We start from the raw sequence: 20,516 nt of genomic DNA, 5'->3' as shown, positions 1-20,516 counted from the left end.
AGCGACCAAATGTAAAAATGTGCAAAGATCAGAGAGTTTCATTATTGCCGTATCAGTTTGAACTCGTTCCTTGTCACTGACAGCACTCATTCCCACTTATTCCACCGGGGTATCATTCTTTTCTTTTTTCCTTATTCTCGTTCTCATCTTGCATATTCCATCTCATATTCCCCCATTCGTCCTCATTCATCTTCTAGACAATCTCTGTGTGCTGTCATAGCCCGTCCTTGATCCCACGAGGCGGGCAAGACTTCTTTGCTCGTCATGTCTCTTCGCCACATCCTCAACGACGAGCCACATACTGCGCATTCACGTCAAGCATTCGCGGCAACGTCCAGAATGCCCTCGGGCGAGCCACCCGTATTTCCTGAAGATAGAACCTTGTCTCCCCACCCTGGTTCTCCATCTCCGCCATATCTATCACCTCGACATTCCCGAGAACCTCTTAGCAGTAGCAGAACTCACTATCGTTCATCTGCCCAGAATGACCTCAGCAGAGATTCTCGCTCCGGGGATTGGACTGCCGAAGAGCATCCGTCATATCCTATCGAGCATCGGTCTTACTCCTATGACGAAGACAGTTCTGTGGTTCCTGTTGAACCTCAACACAACTACCCACCGGAGGGCGAATCGGATGTTGTATCTAAGAAAAGACGCAAAGGAGGCGATAAAATGAAGTACGCAGTCTTTGAACCAACAAATCCGAGACGGGTGCGTAATCGTTTCCATGAATGTTATGTCGGTTGATGTATCTTAACTCTCTTCCAAATAGATGAGTTTACGCAAGAAAGTCAAGGAAACGCGTCCTGTTTCACCATCAAATGAAAGTGACGACGTCAATAAGGTTCATAATTCAACAACAGGCGCCGTTGAAGAAGTCACGCTGGATTCATCGGATCTGGAGGACTGCAGAGAAATATGGGCAGACGACCTTCGGGATTATGCTTTGGAGACTAAACAACGCCAACAATCCGTTGCACAGTATTTCTGGGCTAGCATAGTGGTAAGTCATATTTAAAAAACAATATCTATTCGACTCTATTCTCTGACGTGCTTTTCTAGGAGCGCAACTCAATAACAGCGCTCAACTTGTCTCGCCACTATTCCTCAAAGATAGAAAACATCCCAACAACTCCTCCTACTCCCCCACTTGCTCCAGCAGGTACCAGTTTTGAGGACGATTTCGAAAATATGACAACCGGTGGAATGAGATCTAATGGCCAAGAGCGTGATCATCATAGACGATACAATTCCAGCGCTGAGGATGCCGCTCTTGAGTTCGAAAGGTCTATGTTGCAAGATTCCCCCGGGCCTCAACCGAAAAAGAAAGGTGACAAGAAAAGACCTATGCGAATTTATTTGCCACCTACCGTCCCTGGCGATGATAACGACGAAATAAAACCAGCCCAAGATGCCCCAGGACCTTCCGCTAAACGGCGGAAACTAGACAATGAAACGCCTAGTTCAGCCGCTGGTAATGGAATGGAAACCCCCGTTAATCAGGAATCGGTGTCCTTGAAACTTTCCATTTCAAAACTTAAAGGGAAGGGAAAGCAAGTGCAGAGAGAAGCAAGCCATGATAGCGTATCTGTGACACCTAAGACCCGAAGAAAACCAGGGCCTAAGAAGAAGGGTGGAATTGGACTCGAGCTCGAAAATGAGCAACTTTCACGGCCATCGTCTATTCACGGTGACATAACACCTGCAGTTTCAAGGCCCAACTCTCCCGGGCCCGCCAATATAACGATGGTATATGAACTGGATGAAACGATACCCCCGATGAAGAGAGCCAAGAAGGTGGACGATGCCGCAATGATGAAACGAATAAAGTCTTTAGAAGAGGCACAGCGGAAAGTCTGGACAAATATTGCTAGACGTGATGTCGCAAAGGTACATCATACTTTGTAATACTAAATCAATATTCACCACTTTTATTATCCAGGTCTACAAATATCATGTGACAGGATATCAGACGCGGCAATCGCAGCTTGAACGCATAGCAAAACTGGCTTCAATGCAAGCCAGAAAACCATTTACGAGAACGGCTAAAGCCAATAAAGATTTGCAGGCAAAAGCCAAGCGCCTGATGCGTGAAATGCAAGTTTTTTGGAAAAAGAACGAAAAGGAAGAGCGAGACGTGCGAAAGCGTGAGCAGAAAGAGGCATTGGATCGAATCAAAGTCGAAGAAGAAAAGAGAGAGGCTGCACGTCAAGCTCGTAAACTTGAGTTCCTCATTTCGCAAACTGAACTTTATAGTCACTTCGTCGGCAGCAAGCTCAAAAGTATGTCGTTCCATTCAATTAAGTCGTTATGATGTAGTGTTCATACAGAAAACAGCTACTGAAATCGAAGGAGACTCTGAAGAAATTCCGTTACCCGCTGGCGCTCATGTTACAGATGCAGAAGACCCTCAAAATCTCCCTGAGATTGACTTCAATGACGGTGAGTATGAAAGTTGTTTACATTGAGTATTTGCCTGAACTCTCGGTAGCCGATTCTACCAACTTACACCGCCATGCTCGACACAATGCACAAGAAGCGATCGCTCTGGCCAAAGAACGGGCGTTACAATTTGATGCACAAGCTGCTTTGGACCGGAAGACCAACGAAGCATTGAAACTAGCCAAAGCCCAAGCTCATATTCATGAACCAGAATCAGAAGAGGCAACAACAACGTCTACAGCTCCCCTTGTCGATTGTATGTTCTCTCCCCACGTTATAAATGTCCCCTCGTTTCTGACAGAAGTTCAAGTGGACTCCGATGAATTAAACTTCCAGAATCCAACGTCGCTTAGTGGCCCTCTGACTATCGGCCAGCCCAGGATGTTGATGGCTCAATTGAAAGAATACCAGCTGAAAGGTCTCAATTGGCTTGCAACTCTTTATGAACAAGGTATAAACGGCATCCTTGCAGACGAGATGGGTCTTGGAAAGGTTTTTTTTTATTTCTTCTGAGTGTTTCTTGATAATAATAACCTTCTTTTGCTCAGACTGTACAATCAATATCTTTACTGGCATATCTAGCTGAGACTCATGATATCTGGGGCCCATTCCTTGTTGTTGCTCCTGCCTCTACGCTTCACAACTGGCAACAAGAATTGACCCGTTTCGTTCCTCGCCTCAAAGCACTTCCCTATTGGGGGAATGTGAAAGACCGTGCTACCCTAAGGAAATTTTGGAGCAAAAAGGAGATTAGTTATGATCAAGACGCTCCCTTCCATGTCTTGATCACAAGCTACCAACTTGTATGTTCGAAGATTTTTCTCCCTTATACTTTTATCCTCATTTAGTTGTCATAGGTCACACAAGATCAACAATATTTCCAACGGGTCAAGTGGCAGTACATGATCTTAGACGAAGCACAAAACATCAAAAACTCGTCAAGTGTACGATGGAAGACTCTGCTTGGCTTTCATTGTCGCAATAGGCTTTTGTTGACCGGGACCCCCATCCAGAATTCAATGCAAGGCAAGACCTCTTTATTTCAACGCGTTGCATTGCCTTCCTGACGATTTCTTTGCAGAGTTATGGGCTTTGCTTCATTTCATCATGCCCAGTCTCTTTGATTCACATGATGAATTCAATGAATGGTTTTCAAAGGATATCGAAAACGCTGCTGAAAACAAAGGCAGCAAATTGAACGAGCATCAGCTTCGTCGTCTTCATATGATCTTAAAACCATTTATGTTGAGGCGTGTGAAGCGTCACGTTCAGAACGAACTCAGTGAAAAGGCATGCCCATAACAACTTCCAAAGTTAATATTCTTATACTTTCTTGGCAGATTGAAATCGACATTTACGTGGACCTGAGTCCCAGACAGCGCAATCTTTACGCTGGTCTATTGGCCAATGTATCCGTAGCAGATCTCCTTGAGAAAGCTGCTAACATCGGCGATGCCGATTCAGCTCGTTCATTGATGAACCTCGTCATGCAGTTCCGCAAGGTGCATATCATTGATCTTTAACAAAAATCGTTTGCTCATTAAAAATCACAGGTTTGCAACCACCCAGAGCTGTTTGAACGTGCTGATGTTGTTGCACCCTACTCGTTCTGCAACTTCGGAAGATCAGGGCCTTTGATGAGAGAGGGTGACTTCTTAATGCTGCCTTATTCCACCCGCAGTCCGATTGAATATTCAATACCCCAACTTCTGTATAAAGAGGGAGGCCTCATACACGTTCCCTCGGAAACCTCGATTGCTCCCTCTCAGAGTGGATGTTTGGTTAAATTACTAAACATATGGTCTACTGACTGGATCCATCGCTCTTTGTATGAGGACGGTTTGTGTGCTTCCACAATTTATGAGTTTCATTTTCTCATATTTCTGATAGATCAATCGTCTTTTTCATTTCTCCGTTTCCTGAACATGACACCTACAGAAGCTCACCGTATTCATAATTCGCCTCTCATTCGTCGACGTTTGATGGCGCTTGAGGTTGAGAGTTCACTTCCTGACATTCGATATTCTACGTGAGTCTTGTAAAACCGTATGCGTTCATAAACTAACTACAATGTAAACTCCAAGGGATCCCGACTTTTCTGCTTATGATTCAGTTCATTACCTTCAAATATCATCTTTCCCAGTTATTCCTAAACCTGACGCATCATTGGTGCTTCCTGACTTGTTGTCGATTTCTCGTTGTGCATGGCAATCGTCCTGTTTATCGCGGCCCGCAATGCACTGGTATACCCCCTCCGCGGTTGCACCCTCAATTTCGTTGTATTGTAACGACCGCACCTTCCTTGAATCTGAGGCTCTTGTTAATGACGCCCCGCTGGAAACTCTGGCTATGTATGGTTTACCTCATGACATTCGTGACTCAGAACAAGCCTGCGACACCTATGAGAAACTTCTTCCAGGGCTTCCTCCTGTTGGCTTAGTTGGTATCTCCCCATCTGACCAATTACCTGCATCGACTATGCAAGTCCCAGAGGCAAAAAGCTTGATCTATGACTCGGCAAAACTTGCGCGTCTTGATAGTCTTCTGCAGGAGTTAAAGTCAAATGATCACAGAGTTTTGGTATACTTCCAGATGACCAGGATGATGGACCTGATGGAAGAATATCTCATTTATCGCCAATACAAATATCTGAGACTTGATGGTTCCTCAAAACTCGAGGATCGAAGAGACATGGTCATTGACTGGCAAACTCGGCAAGTGTTTCTTTCGTTTTGTCCTCACTTCGAGTTCTTTCTGATCTTTCTTTCTTAGGCCCGACATTTTTGTGTTTTTGTTATCTACTCGCGCTGGTGGCTTGGGTATCAACCTTACTGCGGCAGATACTGTTGTGTTCTATGACCATGACTGGAATCCGTCAAATGATGCACAAGCCATGGACAGAGCCCATCGCCTGGGCCAAACACGACAAGTCACAGTATATCGCCTTATTACGAAGGGTACGATCGATGAGCGCATCGTCCAGTTGGCCAGAGTTAAGAAAGACGTAAGTTTGTCGTTGTTTTTCCAATGTATTGTCTTGAACATCATTTTAGGTTCAAGATATCGTGGTGGGAAACAAAAACTTCACCGATGTCACCAAGCCTAGTGAAATCGTTCAACTTTTGCTCAATGACGAACAGCTTGCATCCCTTGAATCGAACAGGTTACCGGATGGTCGAAAAGACAAATCTGATGATAGTGGCAAAGAAGGCCAAGCAACTGTTCGTGATCTTTGGAACGAAGAAGGCGATGATTTCTTCGGTCATACAGCGTCAGCCCCAACCGAAAAGCCAGATGAAGAAAATACTCCAGCCGTTTCTCAGTCAACCCGTGGCAAGCGTCGCAAAGTTGGTGCTACTGGCGCTACGCGTGGACGGAAACCTGGCCCGAAGAAAAAGATAGCCTCCAACAACGTTGATATTCCGTTGGAATAATGATGGCCCTCCAGGAAACCTCTGGTTTGCATATTTAGTTACTTAGATTTTCCCCCTCTTGTACGATGATTATACTATTACCTTCGAACTTTTTATGTCAAAGTATTATTACTGTATCTATGTAGTTGAGCTTTTATAATAATGTTCTATCTAGCTTGCGCACTTCATTTTGACCAACTCGAAATGTCACACCACAAAAGCGGAGTCATACAACAACGGATCTGCAACAATTCATTCATTTGATTCCGCTCATGTTTCCTCCGACTCACTCTTTACGCCTTCATTGCTTTATACCACTTGCTCTGCTTTACCGTAATTCATCCAACCCACGTTTTACAGGTTAAAAATATTCGATCTCAACAAACGATCACAATCGTAGAGAATACAAGCACTCTCTTGGGACTGTTTAGCCATGGCAAAGAAGAAGAAGACTCAACTCAAGCCCGTTGCTCGAGGATTTACCACCACCTCGCTTCCAAAGAAAGTTGTTTCAGGGGATATTGCTGAAGTCGAAAGGCCTTCAATCGAGGCTTCCGTTAACACGTTTGGTGAAGATGACGATGGAAAAATTACGCAACGTATTGAACCAGTGGAGAAGGAGACATCAAGTATAATTTCATCTGAGGAAGTGGATTTGCAAAACCTTGTTGATCGACACCAAGATAAAACGGAGAGAGAGGTATCTAGGTGAGCGCTCCTTATCAATTACATTTTCCTTGATTGACTTTTGTGCGTACCTACGGTGAAATAGGACTTTGAAGGTATTGCCACCTATTGCAGACAAGCATCGATACTTATACAATATTGTCAATGGCAAACTTGACTAGTCTATCGAAGTGGATCGACGATATTCACAAACGCTACCTCGACTGGACATAGATCCCCTATTGCGGGACAAATTGTTGGACATCTCTTTGAATAGTGAAATCTCCGAAGGTGTGGTGTTTAACTTTTCGTTATATCCCTATGTCTAAACACAATCTATCAAGGTCAAAAAACAGTCGAAGACTCAGAAGAGAAAACACTTTCTAGACTTAGTATCAGCTATGGGGTACTAAGAAGATTAGGTTTTACAGAAGAGCGCGTTGATGAATGTTTAAGAAGTATTAGCGGCGTTGAACTAGACGAAGCATTCGACTGGGTACGTTGTCCGCTTTCATGTCTTGAGTTTATCCCCATAATGCTATCTCCTAGCTTTACCTGCATTGCTCAGAAGAAGAGCTCCCTTTCGGTTTGGACAATATGCTCACTCTCTTGTGCCTTCTAATTTTCGTTCTTTAGGCAGAACAGAATCTCAAATATCTGCTACGTTCAAGCTGCCTAGTGGTGTGACTTTCCGAAAGAATGTTACACCTCCACCTACACCTCGAATTGAACAAGTACCTCTATATCACTCCAAACCAGTTGTCAATCAAAGTCCATCGAGCACAGGCGGTGTAAATATTTCGAATTCAAATAGTGCCGAAAACCCTGACGACTTAGTTGTGATGGACAAACCTAAAACTCCCCCCACGGATGAATACACGACGAGTTCTGAAGGAACAGGGTCTGACGACGAGTTCGACAATGATCCTACCTTGGCCTATGTTCGCCTCAAACTCAAGCTTGATGAAATATCCTCGAACCCGCAATCGCAGCTCAGACAGGAACAGCTGAAACAATTACGAGACAGGTTGAATAAAGTTGCTCAAGATTACCTCTTCGACGAAAAGGATGCATTTCTACGGTACAAGGAAGAGCGCAACAAAATCGATCAGCAGCTATTAAATGAACGGCTTCGTCTTTCGGGCACAGATCTCTCAGAGCCATCGAAATCGCGAGACAAAAAACCACATACCACGAAGCCCAGCAAAGGCAGTAACATTGTGGACGACGGCAATGATACTGATGATTCGATCGGAATGTTAGGGATTCTTGAGGACCCAAATGCCACTGAAATTAATATCAAAGGTGTTACTTTCTGTCTGCGGGATATGACTGTGCCTAAACATTGGTCGGGACCAATGCCTAAAACTATGCTTCGGGATTTGGTGACCAAAATGGACCGATATGCTGCTATATCTTATACAACCCTTTCAGACCATTCGCGAGCGAGACGAGCAAGTGTCAGTATCTCATGGCAAAACAAAAAAAGGGACGAATGGATTATGGATGACGTAGCATGCTCTGAGGACTCTCAGGCAGAGCAATATATAGCAGCAGTCGCCCTTCATTCATTAACGCATCCTTTGGCAGAAGGATTCATTCCCTCCATTCCTGCAAATGCAAGTAGTTCTACTTCATTCAGATTACTGCCGGCTGTGTATCGAGATCTCTGGGACGAAATGGAAATATCGAGGAAAGCCAGAGATGATGCTATCAATAGGCAGATATGGTCCAAACTGCTTTCTATCATGGAGGATAAAATTCAAAGAGATTCAAAGGTTTGCCAAGTACGTTCCTAATTGTCGACTTTTCTGACCACACATACGACAGCATTTACAAAAGCAACAAAAAACATCATCTGGAAAGCCTTTGTCGGGATTAATTCGTAACCCTCTTGACAATAAGGATCACTTTGATTCCCTTTCCCTTGCGTTTCAAGCTCGGCAGCAAACTACTGCTTACCAAGAAATGCTCGTGGGTTTTTACCATTTTTATATTGTCAAGTTATTCATATCTTCGGGTTTTAGTCTCGCAGGAATGACCTGCCAATTGCACGATTTCGTGATCGTATAGTTGAAATCCTTGCATATTCACAAGTTCTTGTTCTAAGTGGCGAAACTGGATGGTTGGTGCATGTGTACATCTTCCTCACCTTATCATTCACATCATCGATAGTGGGAAATCAACTCAGGTTCCTTCATTCATTCTAGAGGATCATATGTCAAAGGGAAAACCTTGCAAGATATATTGCACCGAACCTAGGAGAATTTCAGCCATATCATTGGCGCAACGTTTGTGGCTTTTTTCGAAAAAGTGTTTTCATATAAATAACGGTTTTTATTCAGGCGTATCATACGAACTCTGCGATCCTCCGAATTCTGTTGGGACGAATAATTCTCTTGTCGGCTATTCGATAAGATTGGAGAGCAATATTTGTCGAAATACCCGGTTAGCTTTTGTTACCAATGGTATCGCTTTAAGAATGCTTGAAGGCGGAAGCGGACAAGGCGGAAGCGGGACTGCATTCGATGAAATCACGGTATGCTTTAATATTCAACTCTTTATTCTCAAGCTGACACTACATGTTACAGCATCTCATTATTGACGAGGCGAGTTTAACCTGTTTTGGGTCCAGAAAGTGTTTAATTTCTATTATTTAGGTCCATGAACGCACTATTGAATCCGATTTTTTATTGATTGTCCTAAAGTCATTGCTAATCGAGAGGCCTGACCTGAAGTGAGTTTCTTCTTTAACCTTAATTGCGTCCTCCTTCTTACTACAACTCAGGGTTGTCTTGATGTCTGCAACGCTGGATGCGGAAAAGATATCAAGTTACTTCGGGAATTGCGAAATTCTTCAGGTTCCTGGGCGTACCTTCCCTGTTGATGTGAAATATCTTGAAGACGCAATTGAATGCACAAAGTGGTCAATCTCTGACAATTCTCCTTATGCAAGACGACGTGAGCGACAAAAAAGCACCTTGTTGTATCAGCTTTCTGACTTTCGCTTCTGTCTGCTTTCTCAAGTCCATGACAAATATTATAAAGGAAAGAATAGGTCGGAATGGACAGAGGATGCACCCACTATAGATGATGAAGATGACGAACTGAGCGACAGCAAAAACAATACGGTCAAACTAGAAAAACGCTATTCCACTGAAACAGTCGCGACACTAAATACTATCGATGAACGATTGATTCCATATGACCTTATTATTAGGCTCTTGGAGGTCATATGTTTTGAAAATTATGTGTACCGGCCCTTCTCACCAGCTATTTTGATTTTCATGCCGGGTTTGGGTGAAATACGTCGGCTGAACGATACCCTCGTCGAACACGCCTTCTTTGGTTCAAGTGAATTTAGGATTTATCCTCTTCATTCAACACTATCAAGCGAATCTCAAGGAGCAGTGTTTGACGTTCCACCTCCAGGAATTCGCAAAATTGTCATTGGTAATTCTCCTTAATTTATGTGCTCTTTCAATGCTAACAAATTTCTTTCCAGCGACCAACATTGCTGAAACAGGAATCACAATACCGGACATTACATGTGTGATTGATACGGGAAAGCATCGTGAAATGAGGTCAGGGATCTTTATGCAAATTATGTGTTCCGGCTTCTGCTTATAGCACGTAGATTTGATGAAAAGCGACAGATCAGTCGGCTAGTTGAGACTTTTATTTCTCGAAGCAACGCTGCGCAAAGACGTGGTCGTGCAGGTCGCGTTCAAAGTGGACTTTGCTTTCATCTGTTCACACGAATTCGGCATGAAACACAGGTATGATTCCTTTTGTCAATGTTTCTCTGACATACTAATTCATAGTATTATCTGTTCAGATGGCCGAAAGTCCTCTCCCTGAAATGATGAGACTTAGTTTATCAGATCTTGCTCTCCGAATCAAAATCATGAAAGTCAAGCTTGGATCTTCAATAGAGGATGTCCTCGCTCGTGCCCTTGATCCACCTATTTCTATCAATGTCCAGCGAGCAGTCTCGATGCTCATCGAGGTCAATATACTGCATGCTAGACCAAATTCTATATGGCTGACCTACAACATTCGTAGGTCCGAGCCTTGACACCTTCTGAGGAGATCACCCCTATGGGGAGGTTGTTGAGCAAATTACCGACAGACGTCCATCTCGGAAAATTTTTGTTAATTTCGACGTTGTTTCGTTGTCTTGATCCCGCTCTTACCATCGCCGCTACACTGAATTCTAAATCGCCCTTTGTCGCCCCTTTCGGTTTAGAGCATGATGCAGATAGAGCCAGAAATTCATTTCGCATTGGTTTGTTTTATGTCGCTGTCAAATTTCTTACCCACTGAATTGGTGACACAGAAAACTCGGATTTTTTGACTATCCATAACGCCTTTTCCAGTTGGCGCACATCATGTGCAGATCCTAATTTTGCAAGGAAGTTTTGTCGCAAATATTTCTTGAGCCACCAGGTATATCTATTACCGTGTTAGCTATCCGTGTCCTTTGATTACACTGACATGAATGGAATCAGAATCTACTACAGATTGAAGACCTCCGCCAACAATTTTTAGGGTGCAAATTTTGCTAATGTGTTTGTTTTATTATTGTGCTAACATATGTATACATTATGTGTAGGTACCTCATTGACTCCGGATTTATTCAGGTTGATAAGTCTATTATTCGCGAATTAAGTCGGTGAGTCTGTATCCTATATACTCTTCTGACCATCTTCCTAAGGTAAATGGTTAGCGCCCGGTTTTCACGCAATCGTACGCGCTTTGTTCTAATTCCATCAGAACTGGATGCAAACTCGGACAAGCCTACACTGGTTCATGCTGCTCTAGCAGCAGGACTTTATCCCAAAATTTTATCAGTGGATCAGAAGAATGGGCAACTGCGTACCATCACCAACAATCAACACGCTATGTTCCATCCCTCGTCGGTTAATTTTGGCAGGAACCCAATCGATTTTGGAGTTAACCACCTGACATATTTCACGCTGATGTACGTAGGGCACGCTGTGACATCCTTGAGATACTAATTGCGTTTCAGGCATTCTAAGAAACTGTATGCTTGGGAAACAGCGCCTGTCGACGACCTTTCCATGCTTTTGCTGTGCGGAGAAGCAGACTTCAAGGTCAGTGTAGTATTTTCAATTCAACTGCCAATAACCCAATACTTACGCACCTACACACAGCTTGCTGCTGACACCATCTATATTGATCGCAAGATCAAGGTATGCACATCTCCGAAAACCAGCATTGCTCTCAAAATTCTTCGAGAGAGACTGACGAGTCTACTCGCACGACAATACGAAGGAAAGGTACTTACAGACTCACAGTCGAAATGGATGGAGCTCGGATTGCTAGCACTCAGCAGGATAAAACTTGTATCAGAAAATGACGGAGCGGCCATAGGAATTAGATAGCGACACCAAGCTGTCCTAATCTCCAGGTACCAACCTGTGCCATATGTCCCATTCCGTAGGTCATATATTGCTTCGTGTATCCGTAAGTAGTTCAAGCCTGTTTCAGCTCATCATTGCCATAAACATGAGGAAAACGCAATATTAATATTTTAAGAACTGACCGAGCAGCTGTAGATTCTGTAGAAGTTTTGTTGTTGGATATACTGCGACGTGTATGGTCATTTATTCACACAGAATCCCATGGTCGGAACAAAATGAGTGCTTATTAGACGGATATTGATTGCAATCAACAATATATAACCGTCTAAAATAATGCTAGTCGTCGCCGTAACAAATAATCAACATAACTGCCGAAAATTTACTCCTCGTCCTCATCCTCTCCAGCACCACTGACGGGGGAATAAGTAAAAGGTAAAAAAAGATGAAGTAAAGCTTACGCAATATTGTAGAAGCGGAGCTGATAGTTGTCTTTCGATGAAGCAACGACACTTTATAAATAATGATTGAGCTACATGCAAAGGATAATACAAGGGAAATCAAACTCACCGAATCCAGTCACGGAGAGAGTTCTTCTTCAAGAACTTTTTGGTAAGATACTTGAGGTACCTTTTGGAGAAGGGGATGTTGGAGGTCACGGTGATCTTGGTGTTGCCTATGCGTAATCTTCAACCTCAGTGATCCTGTTAATACGGAAAATAAGGTGCACCACTCACCATCACGGACGATCTTAACGTTGTCACCAAGCTGACCAGCCTTGCCCTCAACCTTGATGCGGTCGTGGAGGAACTTCTCGAAATCAGCACCGTCAAAGACAGAGTCAGCGGCGGGCTTCGAGTAGTCGATCACAAATTTGTGCTTAGTGGCAGCATTCTTGGAGGCAGCGACTTTGGGGGCCTATCGAGGAGAAAAGAGCGTTAGCCTACTGAGAAGGTAACTCAGCAAAGCGGTTGCTCATGAATATTTACCATTGGAGAGGGTTCTTGAGGACGGACGACGGGAGGGTGTGCTGTAGAGCCTACCGATATGATGAGTGTGGACTGTATATACAAACAATTAAGGTTACGGCTATATCCGAAATTTCAAGTTCAGCGGCATTGCAAATTTAGGATTATGTTCGCGCTGTTAGCCGCGTTGAGCAAGAACTTTGAAAAAAATCCCCGACGTTGACAGCGCTTTCTAAAATGTCTCCCTCGATGACCAGGGACCAAGTCGCGTCTGCTCAGCTATCAGGCGACTATGCCATAAAATCTGAAAAAGCTGCTCCTGCGCTCGATACGTCCCAATGGCCTCTTCTACTTAAAAATTATGACAAGCTACTTGTGAGATCCAGCCATTTCACCCCCATTCCTTCAGGATGCAGTCCTTTGAAGCGTGATATCGTGTCTTATGTCAAGTATGTTATGCACGATTGAAAACTACGCCTAATCTGATCATGTCTTAGGTCTGGCGTCATCAACCTTGACAAGCCCTCCAACCCATCTTCACATGAGGTTGTTGCTTGGTTGAGGAGAATCTTGCGTGTTGAAAAGACAGGACACAGTGGTACTTTGGATCCCAAAGTCACTGGTTGTTTGATTGTTTGTATCGATCGCGCAACTAGATTGGTCAAGTCGCAACAAGGAGCTGGTCCGTAGTTTTCACTCAATTCTCACTCTGCGTTCTCTGAACGGCGCATTTCAGGAAAGGAATATGTTTGCGTGCTCCGTCTACACGCCGGCCTTCCCAACCCAGCCTCCCTCCCCCGCGCGCTACAGACCTTGAGCGGTGCTCTTTTCCAACGCCCCCCTCTGATCTCCGCCGTAAAGCGTCAACTAAGAGTACGCACAATTTACGAGTCCAAACTTCTTGAGTTTGATGACAAGCGAAACCTTGCTGTGTTCTGGGTTTCCTGCGAAGCTGGAACTTACATTCGTACGCTTTGTGTTCATCTTGGTCTGGTTTTGGGTGTCGGCGGCCATATGCAAGAGCTCCGTCGAGTGCGAAGTGGCGCCATGTCAGAAAACGACGACATGGTAACTATGCACGACGTTATGGACGCCCAATGGCTTTATGACAATAAGAGAGATGGTGCGTTCCCATTGGTTTTAATAAATTGCATGGTATAGGTTATAACTTTCATTAGAGTCTTATTTGCGCCGTGTGATCAAGCCTTTGGAATGCCTGATGGTTGGCTACAAGCGTATAGTTGTCAAAGACAGCGCCGTTAACGCAGTCTGCTATGGTGCAAAACTTATGATACCTGGTTTGCTACGTTACGAGGCGGACATTTCTGTGCATGAGGAGGTCGTCTTGATGACGACCAAGGGTAAGTATAGTTCCTTTTCTCAAGGCCTATGTCTCATGCTGGTTCACTCTTTCAGGCGAGGCAATTGCTCTGGCTATTGCTCAGATGTCGACCGTCGAGCTCGCTACATGCGATCACGGTGTTGTTGCTAAAGTTAAACGGTGCATCATGGAGCGGGATACATATCCTCGTCGCTGGGGACTTGGCCCCGTTGCACTGCAAAAGAAAAAGATGGTCAAGGACGGAAAGTTGGGTAAACACGGTGAGAAGCTCGAGGGTGTCACACCCGCTGAGTGGAGCAAGGACTATGTCGACTATAACCGTGATGAAGTTACGACAACCACCGCTGCGGCTGCCGTTGCGAGTGAGCATGCTCAGGCTGGCCCCTCGACCACTGCCGAAGATGGAGCTGCCAGCCCCAAAAAGGAAGAGAAAGAAAAGAAGCGGAAACGCAAATCAGAAATCCCCGGTGCTGAAGAGGCTCAGGCGGAGGACGGCGACGTGGCTGACGCTGAAAAGGCCGAGAAAAAGAAACGAAAAAAGGAGAAGAAAGAAAAAGAAGAGGCTGAACATGGCGAGGAGGACGAGGAAGCTCGGCGGGAGAGGAAGAGGCTAAAGAAAGAGAAAAAGGCTCGGGCGTCAATGGGTGGAGAGTGATGAATCCAATAGTGGCCTGTCAAATTCATCATGTGTTATTCCTTGTGTTCATTGTGTCTTTTTGTATCACCGTTTGCTTTGTTATAATTCACGTATATACTCACCACATTTTATATTAGGGTGTAAATTCATCTCAAGACGTATACCGGGTATATGTAATTAAAAAATGCGGGTATGTTCAACATAGTCCAGATTGGAGTAAAAGTAGTAAAATCTGCTAAAATGTTCGAGAACTAGCTCTGTCATCTAAAGGTGCTCATGAGGAACGTTACGTGAATGGACCACACAGTGGTACCATATGCAATTACAGGAAGGTGCCAATGAGAGCGGCAACGAACAATGAAAGACCGGCGACACTTCCAACACTGACGGACAACGCTCCGCTAGAGTTGTTACCGTTGTTTCCGCTGGTGGTAGTGTTTGAAGTGACTGCAAGAGATGTTCCGTTGAGAGCTTTGGCCACATTCTGGAAAGCCGAGAAATTGCGAGCAGAAGTCTCGACAGAGTTGATAGCGCTGTTGAAAAAACTTTTTTTGAGTCCCAAGGTTATAGGGTATTGACATACAGTCACTTACAACACCATTCCTTGACCGCAGTGGCTGGCAGGAGTCTGCTGACGGCACTGTGCACAAGAACTGTAAGTTGGTTGTCTTTAGATGGCTAGGATTGGATATTTACATATGCCCAAACGGGAGCAGTGTCGGTGACGGTGTAGTTCCAGGTTGGGAAAGAGGTCGCGTCAGCGGCAACGGGCATGAAGCCAGAGTCAAAACCGGTGACACCATTGGCGTTAAGCTTGCGGCAGGGGTCATCGAAGGAGGACTGGGTGACGGTATGGTTCTTCTGGTGGCTACACAACGTTGTGAGTTTTAGATTCATGTATTTTTCTTGATAGACTTACAACTCGAAAACGATAGTGTCGCGGGGAGCGGCAGAAATGAATGGTGGGTCGAATGCGAGTTGACCGTTGGCGCCCACTGTCACAGTGTGGACAGCGCCCTCTGCGGAAGCGGGTGTTGCAGCAGGAGAACCGGGGTAGGAGGCATAAGTGGTGGTCCAGGTAGAAGTGGAACCGAGGGTAATGACTTGGGTGACCTGGGTTGCGGCAGGAGCTGGGGGGATGGTGTAGTCACCATAAGCAGCAGTTGTCCATGCAGTGGCAGCATCAGCGGGGGTGGATACGGGAGTTGCAGCGGCAGCTGAGAGACTGGCACCAACGGCAAGAGCAGCTTTCTTGAAATTTGTGAAAGAGTTGGGGGCACCATCAGCACCACAGTTGATGGCAAAGACCATTCCAGCACCGCAATGGCTTGCAGGCGTCTTGGCAGCCTGAGCACAGTAGATCCAGACCGGTTGGGTCTAGGAAAATATAAGTGGGAATAAAATTGTGAGAGATGGAGCGTACATCATTGACGGTGACAGTGAAAGTTGGAAGATTGTCGGTCTGATTGGCCGCAACAGGCTGGCTACGAGGATATGAGATGAAGGGAAAAGGTGGAGAGACTGTGGACATACAAGCCAGAGTTGATTCCGCCGTCTTTCTTTCCACAAGGGTCGGCGAACGAGGACTGGGTGACCGTGTGGTTTTTGGCATGGAAATGGAAAACAACTTGATCGCCTGGTACAGCCGACTAGAAAAGAATGAGCCTACGGAACGCAGCTGGAGTTGCTCGAAAGACTCACAATTGCCTCGGGAGAGTAGGTCAGTCCATTCTGTCCGACTTGGATGTCGATGACTTTAGCAGAGATGAAGGGCAGAAGAGCCAGGCCCAAAGAGAAAGCAAACATCGCTAGCGATATAGAAACAAGAAAAGTTGTTTAACGAATGAAAGAACGCGTCAAGCAGATGAGCTCAGAGCCAACGAAACCAAGGGAAGCGGAAAGGAAGAAAGAGGTAAAAGGGAAGAAAAGAAGAGGTGGGCGCTATTTGTGCAATGATGAATACACAGCCGTCCGGTTGTCGAGGTCTGAACTAAGTCACGGGGACTGCAGTCAAACCGGAGGCAAACTAGGGACAAACCCAGGAATGCTACCCATTGGAAATTCCAAGTCTGGGTGACTTGGTGTTGACCCATGTGGTCATGGGTTTACCGCATGTCCTATGTGGCAGACTTCGGTTTTAAACACGGAATTTTTGGAGTCTGCAAAGACTTGGAAATACCTGAGTTTAGCATTTCCTTTTCAAGCACTCGTTTTTTCGAGGGGTGCACGCATTATTGGGTGTAGAAATCTCGCTCGATACTGCAGTTTTATAGATACAGCGGTTGGAATAAAATGATACATGGTAAAATAGGTGGAACACAAAAAGAGTGTCTAAAAAAAGTAGAACTATCACCCAGTAATCACTACTGTGGCCACCGGCTCCACCATCCTGTCCTCGCTCAAGCATTCCAGCTGGCACGTACCCTCCTCTGTTGTACTACGTGACCTGTTCAAGAGCTAACTCAGACAACGCCGTATGAAGAATTTGGGAATACGTACCACTCTGGGCTCTTGAGTGTAGTGCCAATCGTGCCGCATGGACTCCGTCGTATCCTTGCAAAGCTAAGTGCTAGATGTCCCTGTAAGTTTGGTGTCAGCACAAGCTCTTTATTCGAGCAAACCGACTTACTTTTTGGGCGAATTCTTGAGGAAGGAAAGACGAGGAAATACACAAAACAAAGAATGAGGCCACAGACCGGCCAGTGTTTCCAAAAAAAACCCTGCACTGCTCAGCGCACTCCTACAAATCAGGAGGTCAGATCTTTCTGACATGCACGGGTTTCACGCCAGCATCAAGCGTGTCTCAGAAAAAGCCTACTCAAGGGCAAACAGTGCCATTGACAGAGGCAAAAAAGTGAGGGAATGGCAGAGACTTCGACGTCGGGTGACAACCGTTGACACACGATAATTCCCGAAACTTGGTATTTTGTTGCCAAACAGACGTCAACTTGGATTGTGCGTGGAAAACTGGAGTCACGGTTTACTCAAGTTAGACTGAAGAAATAAACTTTGAATTGACGCGGTTTCAGCCAGACTTCAGAAATTTCATGTGTTATTTTCTTGTAATACCCAAGTTTGGAAATAGAGAATAATCGGTGACAAACTCCGGTCAACCACAAGTCGTAGACTCCGACCGGCAGCAGTCTGGTTGACTCCGATTTGACGCAGTCTTAGGTCCCGCCGTGTAGCAACGGATGACAGCGTGTGTATGGGGCTATTAATAACGCGTAACACAACATGAAACGCGGCGTGACTGCTCTCCCCTGTTAATCTCATCTACTTAAGCCGTCCATCAGCCGTGTCACATCCGGCCGTCTCTCCGGACTTGTTTCCTCCACCATGTCCTCTCGCAAAAACCAGAAGCCTCTCCCCAAATTCGAGATTGGTACCCTCTTCGATCCTCCGCGATCTCTCATTTTCTCATTTATTGTCTTTCAGGTGATGACTACCAGCTCTTGCATGCCATCGGCGAAGGCGCTTATGGCACTGTCGCCGCCGCCCTTCACAAACCCAGTGGCCGTCAGGTCGCTATCAAGAAAATCCTCCCTTTCGACCACACTCTTTTCTGCTTGCGCACTTTGCGAGAGCTCAAGCTCCTCAAGTTCTTTTCCGAAACCTGTGTCAACGAAAATGTGCGCTCGTCGTATCTCTCTCTGCTACATCTCCCGTCCTTCTCATGTCGCCCAGATTATCTCTATCCTAGATATCATCAAGCCTCCTACCATAGATGATTTCACAGAAATATACTGTACGTGTCTTCCTTTGTCCTGACAGCACTGCTTCCCTGTTTATCGTTTCCAACACCAGTCATTCAGGAGTTGATGCAGACAGATCTGCACCGTGTCATTCGGACACAGCATCTCACCGACGACCATTGCCAAGTAAGCTTCCAAGTCTAGTGATCTTGTGTCATATTCAGCACACTCATCGTCCATCGTCCTAGTATTTTATATATCAGACTCTGCGCGCCTTGAAATCAATCCACAGCGCTGACATCGTCCATCGTGATCTTAAACCAGCTAACCTGCTCTTGAATGCCAACTGTGATCTCAAAGTTTGTGACTTTGGGTTAGCCCGAAGCGTCAAAACCAGTGTTCCTGGAGGCAAGGAGGTTGGTTTAATGACAGAGTACGTTGCTACACGATGGTACCGCGCTCCAGAAATTATGCTTTCCTTCAAAATGTACACCAAGGTCTGTGTACTATTTATATCCCGCTCGTCGCACTCTCGCTCACCCTTGATATTCTAGGCCATTGATATTTGGGCTGTTGGATGTATTCTTGCAGAATTGCTTACAGGTCGTCCCCTCTTCCCCGGTCGCGACTACAGTCATCAACTTGATCTAATCCTTGATGTTATTGGTAGGCACCCTGGCTATCTCTGCATCCAAACATGACAAGTTGATATCATTTTGATAGGCACTCCGAGCCTCGACGAGTTCTATGCCATTACCTCGAGGCGTTCCCGAGATTACATTCGCGCCCTGCCCATCCGCAAGAAGAGGCCTTTCCCTACTCTATTCCCCCAGGCATCTGAAGAGGCCATAGATTTCCTTTCAAAGACTCTGGTATGTCTTTAATCGTCTGCCGAAATGGCTATTCCTCTTAGTCAGCCTTGCGCAGACATTTGACCCCAAGAAACGGATGACTGTTCATGAGGCTCTTGAACATCCATATTTAAGTTCATACGTGCGTAAATCTTTTTTCAGGAAACTATCTACCACTGATTATTGCTTCAGCATGACCCTGAGGATGAACCCGTCGTTACACCTCTCAGTCCATCTTATTTTGAATTTGATCGTAAGGCCATTATATGCGATCATTGTTTGCAATATCTCAAGTATCTTTCCATCTAGTTCACAAAGACGAAATGAGCAAAGATCAGCTGAAAGGTAATCACTTTGACTTGTTCTGTTTCACCCTTTATTCACATGGTGTCATTTATTATCCAGAACTGCTCTATGCCGAAGTTTTATCATTCGTTCCTTCCATCTAGACTCAGCAGCCTATACACAATGCCATATACGCCGGAAATACTACCCACGGAATTTGGATGTACAAATAACTCTGTTAGAGGAAACTAACGTAGCTTAAATCTTGGACATCATTTGTATTGAATCTTATATATTTAACGGAACGAAAAAAAGGGCATGAATCTTCTTAAAAACTACTGGATAAAACAAGATGTGGTGCCAAAAATTTACAAAGAGTAGATTACAGTTCACTGGGAACAAGGTTGAGAAGACTGAATAGAAAAATAGGAATAGGATGCTATCTAGTACTTTGTCCAAAATCCCGACGCTACGCCTTCGACGCCAAAATCTCCAAATCGGGTATCTGTCTCAAGCTCAGTCCCATACATCGTTCGTTTGCTCGGAGGAGTGTCTCCGGTTGGGATAGCTCCCACGTCGGACGATGAAGTTGTGCGGATTGTCGTCAGACCTAGTCCTACGGCCACTTCATTACTAGTCACCTCTCTCTGCTTTCCAGAGGTCCCCTGCTGCGATATTGCTGCCGGATTGACGAAACCCCCTCGGTCCTCTGTTAGACTTCCATAATGCCGGCTCGATCTGTGGGGAGAAGGAAACCCAAAATTCTTGAAAATATCGGTTCGTTCATCATGTTGTCGGCCCGAGGAAAAACCTGTATTTGGTCCAGCCGGCGA

General features: G+C 45.2%; 6 protein-coding genes across 6 annotated transcripts; 4 read left to right on the top strand and 2 right to left on the bottom strand.

Moving 5' to 3' along the window:
* Positions 1-264: 264 nt before the first annotated feature.
* Positions 265-5,876, top strand: JR316_0000866 (Chromatin-remodeling ATPase INO80; the record flags this gene model as incomplete). The annotated part of the gene is made up of 16 exons (XM_047886680.1): positions 265-711; positions 773-1,003; positions 1,063-1,890; positions 1,943-2,282; positions 2,338-2,442; positions 2,492-2,698; positions 2,753-2,934; positions 2,991-3,245; positions 3,300-3,468; positions 3,524-3,732; positions 3,783-3,944; positions 3,996-4,281; positions 4,333-4,471; positions 4,527-5,156; positions 5,215-5,446; positions 5,496-5,876. 16 exons carry the CDS (start codon positions 265-267, stop codon positions 5,874-5,876), a joined length of 4,803 nt encoding a protein of 1,600 aa, XP_047754426.1.
* A 412-nt stretch (positions 5,877-6,288) lies between these two features.
* JR316_0000865 (putative helicase C15C4.05) lies at positions 6,289-11,929 on the top strand (the record flags this gene model as incomplete). The annotated part of the gene is made up of 23 exons (XM_047886679.1): positions 6,289-6,563; positions 6,628-6,637; positions 6,704-6,812; positions 6,866-7,017; positions 7,071-7,107; positions 7,167-8,308; positions 8,352-8,495; positions 8,549-8,646; positions 8,697-8,812; positions 8,867-9,060; positions 9,182-9,258; positions 9,310-9,482; positions 9,549-9,974; positions 10,027-10,105; positions 10,159-10,300; positions 10,360-10,530; positions 10,587-10,809; positions 10,861-10,970; positions 11,033-11,073; positions 11,137-11,196; positions 11,251-11,505; positions 11,554-11,638; positions 11,699-11,929. 23 exons carry the CDS (start codon positions 6,289-6,291, stop codon positions 11,927-11,929), a joined length of 4,350 nt encoding a protein of 1,449 aa, XP_047754425.1.
* Positions 11,930-12,287: 358 nt separating this feature from the next.
* On the bottom strand, positions 12,288-12,897 carry JR316_0000864 (60S ribosomal protein L22; the record flags this gene model as incomplete). The annotated part of the gene is made up of 5 exons (XM_047886678.1): positions 12,288-12,318; positions 12,367-12,417; positions 12,476-12,581; positions 12,643-12,823; positions 12,895-12,897. The coding sequence occupies 5 exons, from the start codon at positions 12,895-12,897 to the stop codon at positions 12,288-12,290; spliced, it is 372 nt and encodes a 123-aa protein (XP_047754424.1).
* Positions 12,898-13,110: 213 nt separating this feature from the next.
* JR316_0000863 (centromere/microtubule-binding protein cbf5) lies at positions 13,111-14,870 on the top strand (the record flags this gene model as incomplete). The annotated part of the gene is made up of 5 exons (XM_047886677.1): positions 13,111-13,322; positions 13,371-13,555; positions 13,610-13,996; positions 14,052-14,234; positions 14,290-14,870. The coding sequence occupies 5 exons, from the start codon at positions 13,111-13,113 to the stop codon at positions 14,868-14,870; spliced, it is 1,548 nt and encodes a 515-aa protein (XP_047754423.1).
* Positions 14,871-15,174: 304 nt separating this feature from the next.
* JR316_0000862 (Extracellular serine-rich protein) lies at positions 15,175-16,658 on the bottom strand (the record flags this gene model as incomplete). Its single annotated transcript, XM_047886676.1, has 7 exons — positions 15,175-15,385; positions 15,446-15,492; positions 15,549-15,720; positions 15,772-16,229; positions 16,276-16,336; positions 16,386-16,501; positions 16,554-16,658. 7 exons carry the CDS (start codon positions 16,656-16,658, stop codon positions 15,175-15,177), a joined length of 1,170 nt encoding a protein of 389 aa, XP_047754422.1.
* Positions 16,659-18,191: 1,533 nt separating this feature from the next.
* On the top strand, positions 18,192-19,847 carry JR316_0000861 (Mitogen-activated protein kinase; the record flags this gene model as incomplete). Its single annotated transcript, XM_047886675.1, has 11 exons — positions 18,192-18,237; positions 18,291-18,484; positions 18,540-18,600; positions 18,660-18,733; positions 18,796-19,044; positions 19,102-19,213; positions 19,271-19,419; positions 19,475-19,540; positions 19,591-19,651; positions 19,708-19,743; positions 19,804-19,847. The coding sequence occupies 11 exons, from the start codon at positions 18,192-18,194 to the stop codon at positions 19,845-19,847; spliced, it is 1,092 nt and encodes a 363-aa protein (XP_047754421.1).
* Positions 19,848-20,516: the final 669 nt, after the last annotated feature.

Source organism: Psilocybe cubensis, chromosome 1 (assembly GCF_017499595.1).
Source record: "Psilocybe cubensis strain MGC-MH-2018 chromosome 1, whole genome shotgun sequence".
Taxonomy (NCBI): Eukaryota; Fungi; Basidiomycota; class Agaricomycetes; order Agaricales; family Agrocybaceae; genus Psilocybe; species Psilocybe cubensis.
This window is presented reverse-complemented; position numbering and strand designations above follow the sequence as displayed.